At 41.1% G+C, this 15,977-nt stretch overlaps 1 protein-coding gene across 1 annotated transcript; it reads right to left on the minus strand.

Annotated features, from left to right (window-relative positions):
- Positions 1 to 353: 353 nt before the first annotated feature.
- On the minus strand, positions 354 to 4,830 carry LOC132988015 (protein ABHD15). The gene is made up of 3 exons (XM_061055080.1): positions 3,969 to 4,830; positions 2,689 to 2,918; positions 354 to 1,071 (listed from the first exon to the last, which is right to left on the minus strand). Exons 1-3 carry the CDS (start codon positions 4,707 to 4,709, stop codon positions 357 to 359), a joined length of 1,686 nt encoding a protein of 561 aa, XP_060911063.1. The 5' UTR covers positions 4,710 to 4,830; the 3' UTR covers positions 354 to 356.
- Positions 4,831 to 15,977: the final 11,147 nt, after the last annotated feature.

Raw genomic sequence — 15,977 nt, forward strand, 5'->3', positions numbered from 1 at the left:
TACAATGTTTCCACCTGCTTATACATTTGTACTGGGATCACTTTCAACGTGCAGGGTTGTTTGTTTTACAATAACCTGTTGAAGGTCAGGCTTGAAATATTGTGTTCTCTAATGCATAAAGCAAACAAATTATTACATCTTTGGGAGCCATAGTATTGCGAGTCAGTGCATCAAATCTAGTGTTTTTTTTATTTTTTTTTTATGTGATGTGCGTGTCTTTGCTGACTTTTTATACAGATTTTCTCCTCAACTCCAAACGTGGAATTTATCTGATTTTCTTTCCTCCAAACTTTGTGTCCTTGTGTCATATACTGTAAAACTTCAACTACAGATGTTAAAAGTAAGGAGTCTTCTTCTCAGCGTGTGTAGGACCTCTTCCAGGTGAAGTTCTCCTCTTCCTCCACATTGCTCTGCTGAGCTGCCATTGGTCTAGGTCTCCTCATCACAGGGTTTCTCCTCTTGCGAAGGGGAGCCATGCTGCTGATCCTGCTTAACTGCCCAGCCAGACTAAAATCTGCTGCAGCATCCCACATTGCATTTTCCCTCTCCTCCTTTTTCAGGAAATCAGCAACCACTCTGAAGTACTCCAGAACTACAAAATGACTCCAGTTGTCCTCCTCAACCTCTTCGTTTCCTGTCCTCCCTCCCTCCTTCTCCTCTTCTTTGCCCTCTAAAGTGAACCCACAGTGCCCTCCTCTGTCCGTCAACGCCAGCAGGAAGTAAGGATTGCTCTTGAAAAGGGGAAGGGGCAAAGACGATGCAGGTGGAAGGAGGGGGTCATCACAGCTGCAGACACAGAGCACAGGCACCGCTACCTCGTCTGCGTCTCTGAGAGGCTCGTTCCTCTCCCAGTAGCCGTCCCAGTCCTTGGCTGGGTAAGCCCTCTCACCCAGCTCCCAGGCCGCTGAGGGGGCCAGACCCTTCAAGGAGGTTCCTGGGGTCAGTCCAGAACTTGTTTTTGTTTGCTGAAGCTGGGATGAGGAGCAGGCGAGAGTTTCCTCAAAGTCTCTAAGAGAGGAGCAGCTGAGAGCCCGATCCACATCCAGCACCCCTCTGAAGGATTCGGCATATCTAATGAAAGTAGAATATGAAGAAATACGTTTAATATATTTGTCCCTTATATCCATATTAACACTGTTAGCATTTATCTTTTAGTATTTATGTTTTATGACGAGTGCAAATTAATGAATTGTCAAATTCAAACTATTAAGCCAATGTGTTAACAATTATGATAACAGTAACTAACAGATTATCACTAAATTATTCCTCTTTATCAGTGGCTCCTTTTTGGCCCAAACAAACCCCCCACTCCCCAAAAGCCGCCGCAGCAATCACAAAACACTTAATGATGTTACTGTAGGTGTGCAGTGCGTGAGTCCGAGAGGGCTTGAGATGATACGCACCATTTTCCAGACACATACATGCTTGCTTTGGTGACAATATCATTTTTTCATACTTTATGAATACTACTTCAACATACGGACATTTGTTTGCATTTTGCAGGGGCAAGATGTTCACGTCCTTCCAAGTTTGCAGTGACCTCTGGGTAAATTCCACAAGTCTCCAGATAAGCAGACTCACTAAGTGGCAACCTCCAGTGTTGAAATATGAAGCCAATACGTAAGTAGAGAAAAAATGTAGTTCCTAAAGCGTCCACTTTAAGGGTTGGCTGCAAAAGTCCCGGAAGTCACATACACACCCCATTCAAAAATGAATGTTTTTACAGCCAGGTTAAAATTGCCCCCCACAAAATTTTGTCTGACAAGCTCACTTCCTTGTGTGCACACTCTGAGCAGGGTGTTTTTTAGTAACTAATCTGTTTATTTTATTAAGGATAGAGTTATTTATAATGGGGCCGTGGCTAATCTGACTGACGGCTGGATGGGTTGTAGCTGTTTGTCAGGAGATTTAGCCAGAACTTCCACCAGATACGTGTGCATTGCGTGTTCACTCCGGTACGTAACGGCTCTGTGCCCCCCTCATCCGTAGACACCCACAAGCTGTCCAGCTGTCAGCTGGAGTGCCGAGACAGGGAATTCGCCCCGGTAATTTGACATATTCACTCGTGACAGCGTAAAATAATACGATGTATGTTGTATAAAACCGTTTAAAACCATTGAAAACACAAAAACAAACACACAAAAGGTCATTCTTCAGAACTGTCAAAACGGAGTGTTTTATTCTGAGGAAACCCCCGGATGTTTTAATGTCTGACTTCCTGTCCCACTCAATCTTTTCTGTGGTAAATTGATGCGCCGTGCTCTAGAGGGCTCCGGAATGCCGGAGCTGAGACGCACGCAGCGCAGCAGAGCCGGTGGAAGCACACATAAATAAATAAAGTGTAAACCTATCAACACCGCTGCTGTAATGAAGTGGACGGACCGAACACGCATCTGGTGGAATTTGACTGTAAGTACCTGCCTCAGCTCATTGCCTGTTGTTAGGATGATCAAAAGTGACGCAGCTTTTCCAAAATGGTAATCCCCTGTTGATAGGTTACAAAAGTCTCCTTCAGTAACTCATGGGTGACCTCACTGAGTCTACGTCCATGTTTATATAAAGTCAATTGGACTCACCGAAATAGTGTAGCGTTTAAGCTTCCTGCCCAGAGAGTGAGAACAGCAATGGGGTGGATTGCATTCATATTAACAACTACAACATAATCCTTTTTGTGTTTAGTTCTCTCACCTTCTGAGCTGCATTTTCCGCTGGAACAAAATCCCCCAGTGGTAAATCGGAGGCATTGCCGTTTCAAACCACTGCTGGCCCAGGAGAACAGGTGAGATAGCTGCAGCTGCGGTCAGGTAAGAACCTGATCCGCTCTCCCCTAAGTAGGAAAGAAGAATCCCTGAGCCTGAACCCTCACTCACAGCGAAGAGAGCAGAGGATGGGTGGCGGCTGTGGACATATGTTATCACCTGAAAATTGAAGAAATCATAATATATTTGCTCTGTTAAATGTGACAGTATAGGCTGAAATTTCTGTCCAGACTGATGACTGGATGAAGGCCACAAGCCGAAACGTGTCGGTCTTATAAAGTTCTTCTTCAAACTAAAAAGTGTTGCTTGAGCTATTTGACCTGATCCAGAGACTTGATGGATAACTAAGACATGTTTTTTTTAAACTATCATGGTCCCCAGAAGAGGACGAGACTAACTTTTGTGACCCAGTAACTTCTCAGCTGATTGCCACCAAACTACAATATTTCTGTTTCTGATCAAGTGCTTAGAAAACTTGACATTCACATCCACTCAGCTGTTCTTATGTCCAATCCTTTAAAGCTAATACTAGCATGCTAACAAACTAAAATGTGATGGTGCAACATTAAAGCTTTGAACCACTTCGCTGTATCCACACAGCATGACTCTTATTTAGCTTAAAATGTTATTTGTTTACTCACATTTGAAAACTTGCAGATACTCCATTAAGAAATTTTACGAAGTAAATAACAGAAAACATTTAATCAAAATGTAGCTGTTAAATTTTGGTCATATTAAGCAATACACTTCAGGACAGATTCACAATAAGCTCAGTACATAGAATCTTGAATGAAAAAAATAGCAAGTGTACTTGTCCCTTAAAGGCTTTATATGCAAATTTTTCAACCAGCAGATGTCGCCCTTGAGCACCAGAATGAAACCAAAACAACTTGCGGTGCATTGTTGTGTTAGCATGCTAATGCTAGCGATCTTTACTATGCTCGTATCTTCACACTGCATGTATATTTACCTGAAATGAGCGTGATCTAGAAACACAGTTAAGCAGTGAGTACAGTATGTTATTCTTCTTTTCTCTAGTCCCTCAATTAAACAACTTTTATTCTCGAGGGGAGGAGTCTGCTGCTGTCCTGGCGATTTAAACAAACTGTGTGTGAAAAATCATATATAAAGCCTTTAACCTCTTAGATAAAGTGACAGTGTACACCTGCCATCTTGTATTAATGAGGATAAATGTTTCTGTCTCTATACCTGCTCGAGATCAGCTGGGTCTCCAAACTCAGTGAGTCGAGCTGTGGTCAGTGGACACTCCGCTGTGCCTCGAGGGTGAGACACCACCACATAAAAGTCCTGACGTATGGCCTGATGGCACAGCATCTTTAGGTGGGGGGTCATCCCTCCCCAAAACTGTGAGATGAGGAGGAGGACAGGAGGGTTTGAGGTGACGCAGCCAGGTATCCTCCCCCCTGGCTGGTGCTCCCTCCTCCCCTCCCACCTCTTCCTCTCAGCCTGTCTGGTTCCCACAGCCCAGTCCAGAGCTACAATGCCTCCGTCTTTTAGTAATAGGTGGTCTCTAGTGAACTGTACTGTGTCCCCATGTTGTCCAAAAAGCAGGCTGGACAGAGTCTGGAAGTGAGGATCTCCTCTGGGCCACGGGGCCAGTCTTGGCCTAGCCAGAGAGTCGCAGTGGCGGAGCAGATATTTGGCCAACGCAGTTGCTTTGCAGATGAGCTGGGGGCCATCTGAGACCTGACTTGACCCTGACAAAATATCTCTCTCTGCTGATCCGGCCTCTTTGGTCCGTGGTATTGTTCGTTTGTCCAGTGGTAGCTCCAAGATCAGGCAAATTATGACCCAGAGTCTCCAGCATGCAGCCCTGACAGCCAGCCGTGTCCAGGAGTATGCCCTGGGCCAACGGAGAGCCAGAGACAGCAGCAGGAGGAGCAGGATGGGGAGCAAACACCACACAAAGTCCATTAAAAAGGAAGCCATTGGTACAGAATACTGTTCCACAAAAATACAATAAATTCTCTGTGACGTTTTGCTGTGATTTCCTCAGCGACATCTGACCCACATTCTTGAAACTCCTGTTCTGATGCCTTGTCTGGGCCAGACTAGCCTCTTTAGTTGACAGAGTGCTTTCTTCCCTTTTTTTTTAAAATGTCGAATGACAAATCATAAAAAATTGGCATCAAACAATATCAAAAGGAGAACAGGGAAAAGACACGAGAAGCAAATTGTTAACTGCTGCTCCACTTCTCCCTGCAAATTCTCCTCCCTCCATAAATCATTCACTGCAAACACGACCTCAAAAGAGCAAACACAGGCACATAAATCTGTTCCATTAATGCAAGCATGATAATAGTCCTTGACCTTGTTCCATGTGTAAAGTACACATAAAGTTTTCCTTTTACAGTTTAATCCCAGCTCCAGCTGTATAAAAAGAAAAAAGAAACACCCAATAACGGATGAATATTGCTGTATACAGTCACATTAAAGGCAGCAGACTGTGTTTTATCAGATTATTTATAGTCTGTACTTTCTTTTAGATACAAATCATTTCTTATCATCTGAACGTTACAATCTGGATTTAGGATTTTGTGAAAAACAAAGATTGTGTTTGTTTCTTCTGGAATAGGGGCTAATTCAATTATTTGTCCAATAAAAGAGTATTAAAGATATATACATCAAATGTTACATTTATATGTCCGGAGCTTTCTTAAAATAGTTTATTTCATAATAGTTTCCCCTGTTTGACAGCCTCGCCACTTTGCTCCACCTGCTTTTTTGAGTTACAGGGCATGTGTCCAAGGGGGTCATCAGCCCCAGACCTCTCATTCATCTTCTCTTCTCTGGCTCTCTCTAGTGCTCTAAACTCTCACAGCAGGTGAAGGGAGGAAGGTGTTTTGGACTTCCCCTGCTTTAACCTTCAACAGGTCACTCTAGCTGATGTTCCTGTTTCATCTGATGAGTCCCCAGCATGTGAAAAGACAACAGATAACACGAGGAGACCAGAAATGATTGAGGTAAAGCACATTGGAGAGTGGTACGTCGTTAATTAAGACAATGAAGCGTACCCAGGTGTCATTGTGGATTCAGAAGGGCACAGTGTGAAAGTGTATTCACCGCAATGGCATAAACAAGTTCCATTGGCCAAGTCTCCGGGAGGACATCTGTTGGTACCATGACTGGCAGGTTCTTTGCCTAATACCAGAACAACAGGCTCTGAACAAGCTCTCTGTACAGATGGAAGTATGTGGAACAGCAGCTGCAGAATCGAGCCATGTTTCTGCAGAAACGGAGAGACTGTTTGGAGAAGCGTCTAAGTGATCGCTCTGTAACATGCTGTTTTTTTCAAATCATCTGTTCTCCACTTGAAAAAATTTGTCTTTTTGTTCTACAGTTGAATGTTTGACTCTCACTGTGCAGCATGATGTACAGAGTTTAACAGAAGAATGGCTCATTTTGGGCAGCTGCATGCAGGTAGAGTGGACTGCAGCCACTCACTGTTTGAGAGTGCAGCGTTTGATGTTGCCCAGGGAAAGGCAGCCAAGTTGCATGGCATTTGTCATGTGACCCTATATCGGTATTTGAAGAAGGAGACAAGGCTGTCAGGGACAGAAGGCACACCAAATGTGAGCTCAGGATACCAGCCGGCAGGAAAAGTTTTCACAGCAGCGTAGGAGAACATACTGTGCAATTACCTTCTCAAGGCTGCTAACCTGTGCTGTGGCTTAAGTCCAAAGGAGGTAAGATTATAGTGAACACTGTCATATTTGATGACTTCATTGTGCTTTGTGTGTATTTGTGCAGGATGAACTGTTTACTTTAGTTTATGTTGATCTACTGTAGCCTATTTATTTACACACAAATTATTTCATACAGGTTTGACAACTCAGAGTTGGAAAAGTCGTACAAATGCAAGTTCTCCAAACAATGGGAGGAGAACGGAGTGGCTGACTGGCTGGATGGTTTCTTGAAAAGGTAACCAAGCCTTTTGATAAGACTGCCACAAGCCACAAGTTTGGCAAGAGCAACAAGCTATAATAAAAGCAACGTCACCAAGTTTTCCACAAATCTGGCCACAGTAATTAAAAATAAATAAATCACTGCCAAGGATATTTGGAATATGGATGAGACTGGAGTCACAACTGTCCAGAATCCAGAAAGGTTTCTTGCCAGAAGAAGCCAAAAGCAAGTTGGAGCTGTGATATATCGGGGGAGCGTGGAACCCTTGTCACTGTGGCATGTGCAGTGAATAAATTAGGGAATGCAATCCCGCCACATTTTGTGTTCCAAAGGACAAGTTACCAACCCCATTTCATCAGGGATGGCCAACCTTGCTCGGTAGGAACAGCGAACAAATCTGGCTGGATGTACTGTAAGATGAGGATTTTCTTGAGTTCATAGCCCACTTTCTAACCCATACAAGAGCCACTCAGACAAACAAAGGGCATCTACAGAAAATGAAAAAATGCAAGGAGGAAAAGAAATAAGTGCACAAAAGAAAATGAGGATGGAAGTGAAGACGAGGAAGGATACTGCATTGTCTGCCTGGAGAGCTATTCCAAAGCAAAAGAGGTCTGGCTCTCTTGTGTGTCTTGCAAGACCTGAGTACACCTTGCCTGCACGGATGGCAGTGCCATCTACATGTGGCACGACTGTGATTCAGACTGATATTAATGAACTCAAGTTTCGCAAATCATCATGCCGTTGTTACTGCAAATTGTTTACAGTTTGAAACACGTTGACAATTAATATCTCTCTGAAATCTGTAAATAATTCAAAGAAGGCATGTTTGACTTTTTCTGTGCGGCTAAAAGTTGTGCACGTTTTCATAAAATGATTTATCAAACTTTTCACATGAAATGTAACAAGAATGTGTTGCTTATAATTCCACTTGATTGTGTTTGTTATTCTTTTAATATGTATATCCTGTACTCGTGTGTTTCATAAAAAAGTATTTTTTGCTGTGCATTACTTATCAGCTGATCTATCAGTTAAAGTGATAGTTGATACTGTGGCATTACTGCTAGAGGTTTTAGAATAAGATTCAAGATAAAACACATGGAAACACAAAACATCTAAACACATCTGCAACTGACTGAATATTCAAAACAATTATGAGGGGTGTAACGGTACACAAAAACGTTGGTTCGGTTCGGTTCTCAGTCTGCGGCGAACAGGCTACAGGACGCGTACGGTGGAGCAGGTCAGATCTCGATGGAAGATTTTGAAGAAGCAGTACTACCTGGTCAAACACCAGAACAATAGAGGTAGCTCTAATCCATCAACATTTAAATAATACAAAAGATTGGACGAGATGCTTGGTCACCTTCCGCTGGCTACTACAGCAGACGATGGTGTTGATGTTGGCTTCTCTGGTGCGACGTATGGTGAGCCTTTACAGGGAGACACACAGAATATAGGTAAGATGTTCAACTAACGTTACAATAGTTAGTAACTTAACTATGTCATCAGTATTTTTCATGAGCAAATTTAACAGATTCAAATCATTAACTGCATTATAAAATATTCCTGTCTATAGATTTCAAAGATGACACACTGGAGGATTTCAGCTCAGCGGGAGTTGACACAGACGACACTGTAGCCACCTCTGACTTAAACAATAGCCTCCCTGCATCCACTGAAGGAAACTCTACTCATCCTTCCCATCCTTCTGCTGAGGGAACTTCCCGATCCACAACACAAGGTAACTGGAGACATAGGCCTACCTCAAGCTAAAGCCCATGTGATAATCTATAGTACTTTTGTGACACTCAACCTTATATAATCAGCGCTAAACACACAAGGGGATCTTTTGGAAAGCAAACCTAGCCTATAGAGTAAAAATTATCAAAAAGGAACCCAACCCAAAATTAACATTTGTCCCGCGTACTTTTTTTTGGCATTAACAAAATTCATAGATTACCAACTTAAATCTTTTGTAATCATTGGCTATGTCCTCAAAGTTATTTAAACCCACATGGTGTGTGTTTCATGAAATAAAAGTTTTAATTCCAACAAATTACTAGCATTTAAAATACAATGATGAATAAAGAATGATCATATAGGCCTAATGATTGTGAGGTGCGTGTACTGTACTCAGTTACCACATTTATTTACACCATAAATCGTGCCGGTGATAAAGATGTGCTGAATAACGAGAATACAAAATGTGTGAAGCCCCTGCCGTGTCTCTGTGCATCTTGCAGCTTAGTCATCTTTATTAAAAATAAAAATCACACTTTACGATAAATGAAAATACCAAAAAATGGGGTCACTTTGTTTTATGAGTATATTTTGGATCCCTACATTAGTGGTTACAATAGTCTACGTTTATTTTTTCATATTAAGAGTTACTTGAAAACGTCTCACCACATGCATGCGTACAAATGAAACTGCCAGTTTTAATGATGATGATGTTTAGTGATATAAAATGTACGAGAGATATCAATATACATTCTGCAGGCTTCAATTCACCCCCTCGACGTCTGTGTCACCAATTTCTAATGCCACCAAAAGGTACATACGCCTAAGTCAGTGTTTGCTTTTATATATCCCAAACTCTGCATGGGAAATACCGTTTTGAGCTGTAGTCCTCCAAGCGGGCGGCCCAGGTTCAAATCCCACCTGTGGCTCCTTTCCCACATGTCATTCCCCACTCTCTCTCTCTCTCTCTCCCTGATTTTTCCTATCAACGGTCCTATCTCTAATTAAAGGGACTAAGGCCACATTTACACAAAGCCGGGTATTTACAGAAACTAATATTTCTCCCCCTCCGTTTTCAATAATAACGTCGAACACACCAGATCGTTTTCCAAAAAAAGTTTTCATTTACATGAACCCGCAAACTATGCCAAACCTACTGTATATGCAGCAGTGTAACGAGAAGGATAAAGCCATGCAAGCCAATCAGAATCCTCAGAATCAAGAACAACAATAACACAAGTGACTTCCTGTTCCTTTCAAAACAGTAAGAGAACATAATTTTATTTAATATCCTTAATAAAGTAGAGCAGTTGTGTTTGCAAATGCAAACAGGCCAAAAGCGTTTGCATAAACGTAAAAATTAGTACCACCTTAACAGCATCCATGATCAGTAGCCATACAAACTGTAAACCTAGGACGCTCACATGACGTTGAGCATTTTCTGTCGCATACTGTCGTATGTGTACAGCCAAGTGTAGACCAAACCGCATGAAAATATATGCGTTTCTCCTACGTATAAACGGGTCCTAAAAGCCCAAAAATAAAACAGTTTTTAAATCGTCACCATGAAACAACAAGATCAGAATTAACGACAGCCCAAAGCCCAGCTAGCTTTATTTATATAAAGCACATAGATGGAGTGTGTCTTTGCCAATTTTCTTCACTGGTGTGAAACTATCCATCAAGGACAATTTTGATAGATATTGATTGATTTGACTTGTCTGTAATACATTTCTGCAAGGGCTGAAAATGGCTGGTCTTTTTTAATAAGCCCATACCAGCAGGTATCTGTTTGTCACAGATTTGTCAATAATTTTTATTAGCAGGGGACCTAGAGGAATTGTGGATGAAACAGTAAGGTTAAGACCTGAGCTCATAAAAGCACATGCTGGAGTGGTCTGATCATGTGTCAGGTCTAATATTAGCTTTCTCCAAGAGGTCAAGGGGAAGACACACTTTGACAAAGCCTGATTGGAGTTTCAGTAGAGCTGGACATAAATGTAAACCCTCCTCTGATTAGACATAGTTTGCAAGCACAAATGTACATTTTATTAATAGCCTGTTTTGTTCTTTTAGTCTTTTTAAAGAAGGGGGGGGGGGTCCTTTGACAGTAGCAGATTTTGTATTTTAATTATTTTATGAAATAATGTTGAATTGCATTCTTTGCATTGCATCCCCTACCATTATGAAGCAAATTAATTTGAGGGCCGGTGACGAGTGTAAATGTAGCCTGTTCCGCAGCATGTTGGATATGGCTTACCTTATGTTTTTAGGAAGCAAATAAATAGCCTAGAAATGTTAAATTTTTCAGGTTTTTGCAAATAAATAGTCAACCCTCTAGCAGTGAAGCTCCCGCCAAAATAGCAGCACGAACACCGACTCTGCCAATTTATATGCTGCTAGCACTAACTTTATGACAGGAGCCAGCAGCCATCCTTATGTACATGATCCAATCACTTTGCAAAGTGGTGGTCTTTTGGAGGACATCCGAACAGTAAATGTCTGCAACTTAAAGCCGTTCTATCCCAGTGCTGAGGATTTGGAGAGACAGGAGAGACAAAAGATTCTGGACATTCTTCAGGAGGACTCTATGGAAGACGAGGAATTTTTTGGCTTCTCAGATTAATCATGATAGAAAAACAAACAAACAAATGAAAAAAAAACAAAAACAACAAAAAGTTTTTTTTTTCTCTCTTCAAGGGGGGAAGAGTGTGGCAGACAGGGTGCAGACTACATCCTGCTGCACAGCAGAGGGCTGTGAGGAAGGGGTGTGGCCTAGGAGAGGCAAATTGATGATTGTTTGCACCTGAGAGGGAGCGTGTGTGTGAGAGGAGACAGAGAATTGCTGCACAGTAGGGTGTTGGATAACTGGAGAAGGAGGGTTCAGGCTGCTTGCAATGTTCTTGGATGCCAAACAATTAAAGGAGAGGAGCGTTCATAAAAACCTAGAGTGGGCAGATTGTTTTGCCTTCTTTGCTCTGGAGGTATGGACTGGAGCTTCAGATGATCGGGCAGTTATGAAATTATAGAATAGAATAGAATAGAATTACTTTATTGATCCCAAACTGGGAAATTGTGGAACATTGGCGTGGTAACGCTGCAACCCCTCTCAGGAACCAAAACCTGGACAGGTGATATCGTCTCTCTCTCTCTCTCTGTGTTACCTCACCTCAAGACTTCCCCTGCTTCTGGTCTCCAATCTTTCCTTCCCCCGCCCAAACAGCCGCTCACACACCTTCACTCACACACCCTCAACCCCTCTCTTTCTTTAATATTCATATTTTTTACGAGAACGTTGGAGTGGTTTAAATCTTCTTTTTTGATGAACTTGAGATCATGGACTTTGACCTTTTAGTTATATGAGATGTTTTCTTTAAATATGAAATATTTCTATTGTCCTGAATTTATGTTTAATGTATAAATGAACTTTGATTTAATTGTATTTCGTAGCGTGGTTTTGTGTTGAATTTCAGTGGGAATAAGAGCTATTCACCCTGAGACTTTTTTGACAGACTTAAGGGTCTGTCTGGCGCCCAATTGGACCCCTGCTTGATTTCAGTTATGCTACACTACCAACACAGCTACATAAACATAAAGACTAATATGTTTCTCCCAAACAGTCTAATGCCATTGCTGAGTGACCAGCCAACAGGCCTTACAAACAGCAACCATCTAAATAATGGACCAGGACAAAAGTATGTATCTTAGGAATACATTGCCATGTTTCATTGTTAGTGAATAACAAGCAAGTAAACTTGCACTTCTGTACGTCCACCATGATGTTGGAAATGACGCAGTGCCTGTTCTGCAAGACTTAACTTCATATAGGAATACTGTTTGGTTTTTATTTTCTAATCTGGGTTTTTGATTGTTTACTTTATAATAGTATAGTTAATTGCAGCCTAGCTGGCTGATGTTTCTCAGATTTTGGCTGGTCTTTGAAAAACAGAAGGTTAATCTTTTTTTTTTTTTTGGTGGTTCTTCATACGAAGTATTAGTGCAAAACAAACATCTATTCATTCTCTTTTCCTTGCCCGCTCACTCACTTGAGTGGACTGCGTTTGAGAGCATGTGATAACCTAGATGTTGAAGATGGCCTACACATGGGCGGATGGTTCTGATGGTTTGGGCACTGGGAAACATAATCCTGTGCACATTTCATATTGTTAAAAGAGAAAAGTATAATAATGTGGCTGTGCAATTAAGTCGTCCGTTCAGTACCTAAACATCCATTAAATAGTCTATTTTATGTCTTTCGTCTTGCAGTAGATATTGCCATCACTGCAACACACAATGCAATTTTGAAAAACTTTTATGACACGATAGGAGAATATATAATGATGTTGTTTTTTGGGGACTGCGGAAGTGTGTGTGTGTGTGTGTGTGTGTGTGTGTGTGTGTGTGTGTGTGTGTGTGTGTGTGTGTGTGTGTGTGTGTGTGTGTGTGTGTGTGTGTGTGTGTGTGTGTGTGTGTGTGTGTGTGTGTGTGTGTGTGTGTGTGTGTGTGTGTGTGTGTGTGTGTGTGTGTGTGTGTGTGTGTGTGTGTGTGTGTGTGTGTGTGTGTGTGTGTGTGTGTGTGTGTGTGTGTGTGTGTGTGTGTGTGTGTGTGTGTGTGTGTGTGTGTGTGTGTGTGTGTGTGTGTGTGTGTGTGTGTGTGTGTGTGTGTGTGTGTGTGTGTGTGTGTGTGTGTGTGTGTGTGTGTGTGTGTGTGTGTGTGTGTGTGTGTGTGTGTGTGTGTGTGTGTGTGTGTGTGTGTGTGTGTGTGTGTGTGTGTGTGTGTGTGTGTGTGTGTGTGTGTGTGTGTACACAAGTTGAATACAAAGATAAGTACAACTAAAAAAAAAAAAGGCAAATGTAAATAACAAATTACTTCATAATAGACTTTTGGAAAAGAAAAAGATTATTTTTGTAATACAATACAAATATCATTTTACTGTTTAAAGTGTCAGTTCAAATGACTGATGAGATTGTCTGAATCCTATCATCTTTCTGAGTTTTGAAAAGATGGCTTCGGCTTATTTTAGACCTGATGAATCCCCAAGAAAAGATTTGAATAATTCAAGCTGACTGCTACTGCTGCTGTGGATTACTTGGTTATTTGAATAAACATTCAAAAAAAAAAACAGTAATTGATATTGAGATGGTCCACTGACAGAAATAGAAAATGTTTTTAAACCTTTATTTCTTATTAGTATTTTATCACCTGACTGAGGATATTTTTGTCGTCATCACCTTGAAATGAGCCCTTTCTAATCACAGAAGATGACCACTTTAGGTTTTCTTACTGGATGTGAGAAGAGAGGTTATCAAGTGGTGCAATCTGCTACCTAACCACTAGATGGCACTAGCACCTAATTCACTAGTCTGTCAAAGAAAACACTAGGCTGTGGTACTGTAGAGAGATTCAGAATAGTACCTGCAAGAAGCCTCTATAAGGATCAAAACTTCAACAACACCAGTAAAAATGAGAGACTTTCAAGCTTCAAATCTCAAAACGTGTTTATAACAAGTGTTACTGTGTTTTTTCTAAATGTCATGTTGAAGCACCAGGAGCATAGTGCATCTCAATTCAAGTCGAACAAGTGACTTCAGAGTTATATTGCTACATGATTGAGTTTTTCCAATCAACTGACCACAATCCTTTCTAAGCAGTAAGATATAAAGAAGTATATCCAGGAGTCTGAGTTCCATTGGTGGCACAGAGAGTCAGTAACAGGGTAATGTCATGAGGGGATTAAAAGCCAGGGACCTTTGAGGATAAATCCATGGAAGACTTTCTGTTTCTTGGATGGACTCGGCTCCTATCAATATCGCAGATGTTCACTAACCCTAACCCTTAATAAAAACATAGTCTTAACATACCTCTCTCTTAGTTTGGTGTGTTTGCAGAGTGCCTTTGGTTTTCCAGTTGCCTTCATATTTAATATCCTGTCTGTGTGTGTCCAGTCTCCCCCAGGACCTCTACTGACCATAAATTCACAGTCCAGGCTTTGTGTTTTCTCCCTTCTGTTTTTACCTCTCAGAGCTTTGTGTCTCTATGTTGAGAGAGCTTAACTGCCTTTGTTCTTTATCTTCTGCTTGGCCCGGCATTAAGAGTGTGGAGCTTTTCTCTCCGCTCAGAAGAAAATACAGTGGCAATTGTCTTTATGGTTTGAGAGCAGAGAGGCTCAGTGACATGTCAGTCAGTGAGGGAGAAAAAGTGATTTGAGGGAAAAGAGAAAGGCAGAAGAGAGTGTTTAGATAAAGAAGAGACATATTACAAGAAAAACATATAGTACTACATATAAAGGACAGAAGTATGTCGGAAAAGAGAGGAGAAATGCCTTTACATTGTGTATTTGATATGTTTGAGGGTGTTACTCACGTCACACTTTCTTCTCAGAGTGTTGTATTTTTTACCTCAAGGCAAGGGCAAATGTTGTACTATGGCGGCCCCAGGTGGCTATTGGATAAAATGCATGCATTCTTTTTTATTTTAAGGTCCTCCATAGGAAATAAGGATAATAAGAATAATGTCATTTCAGTTGACTCTGCCCTCTTGGAATTTAGATGTCTTATCCTCGATGGATGGTGTTGACAAAGGCTTAATGACTAGGGCTTGACTGATATAGGACTTTTAGGGCCAATACTGTCATCGATATTAGGGAGAGAAAAAAATCTGACACCGATGTATAGGCCGATATCTTTCTTATATCTATCTTCAATCTGTAGAGGTAGACAGATAGATATACACATTTACTGTGTTGATCCTTCAAATGCAGTTATCAAACACTTGTCTAAAGGATATAATGAAGAAGATATGTTCACTCAACTTGAAAGTAACTGTGCATGTATTTGTGTCACCCCTTGACACTCCGGAGAGTGATAATGCTTGTTGTAATTCATAAAGCACCCTCTGCTGGTGAACTGCTAGTGTAATACAATGAAACTCAAATGAAATATTATTTGACTGGTGAGTAAATCTAGTAGTATCGGCGTATGTCTGCGTTAAAATGATCTGAAACCAATATTCACTTGATAAGCTAATATCGGCTGATATTATCGGCTGGCCGATAAATTGGTCGGGCCTCTATAGTAACTAGTTGATTGGGTGGAAGAATTAATACGCTGGACTACTTTGCAATCATTGTATCACATTTGTTTTGTGATTGATTTGAGGTGTGCAGCACTAAGTAAGTAAATACGCTGTCTAAAACAATGCTTTGATGACGACCTCAAAACTGTGTCAAGTGCTGCTTGCTGTGAGGATTCGTCACCTTTCTTTTGTCTGGAAAAAAACACTGAATGTTTTTATTGCACTTTAGGCAATAAAAACGGCGTTTAAATTGAGCCCATGTGGAAAAAAAGACAGAAAAGTGACAGACAAAAAAAAAAGCGACTAGAGGTTTGAAAAATGCTCTAACAACTTTGTAAATGTATTTGACATCATGGATTTGAGCTTGCTATCAGTCTTTGTGAGCAGCAGAACTATCCTTTAAATCTGTTAAATCAGTATATGTACAGTCAGCTTGTGAAGTTCATAGACTTATCATTCAAACGTCAGTTTTCT

Source organism: Labrus mixtus, chromosome 14 (assembly GCF_963584025.1).
Source record: "Labrus mixtus chromosome 14, fLabMix1.1, whole genome shotgun sequence".
In the NCBI taxonomy this organism is placed as follows: domain Eukaryota; kingdom Metazoa; phylum Chordata; class Actinopteri; order Labriformes; family Labridae; genus Labrus; species Labrus mixtus.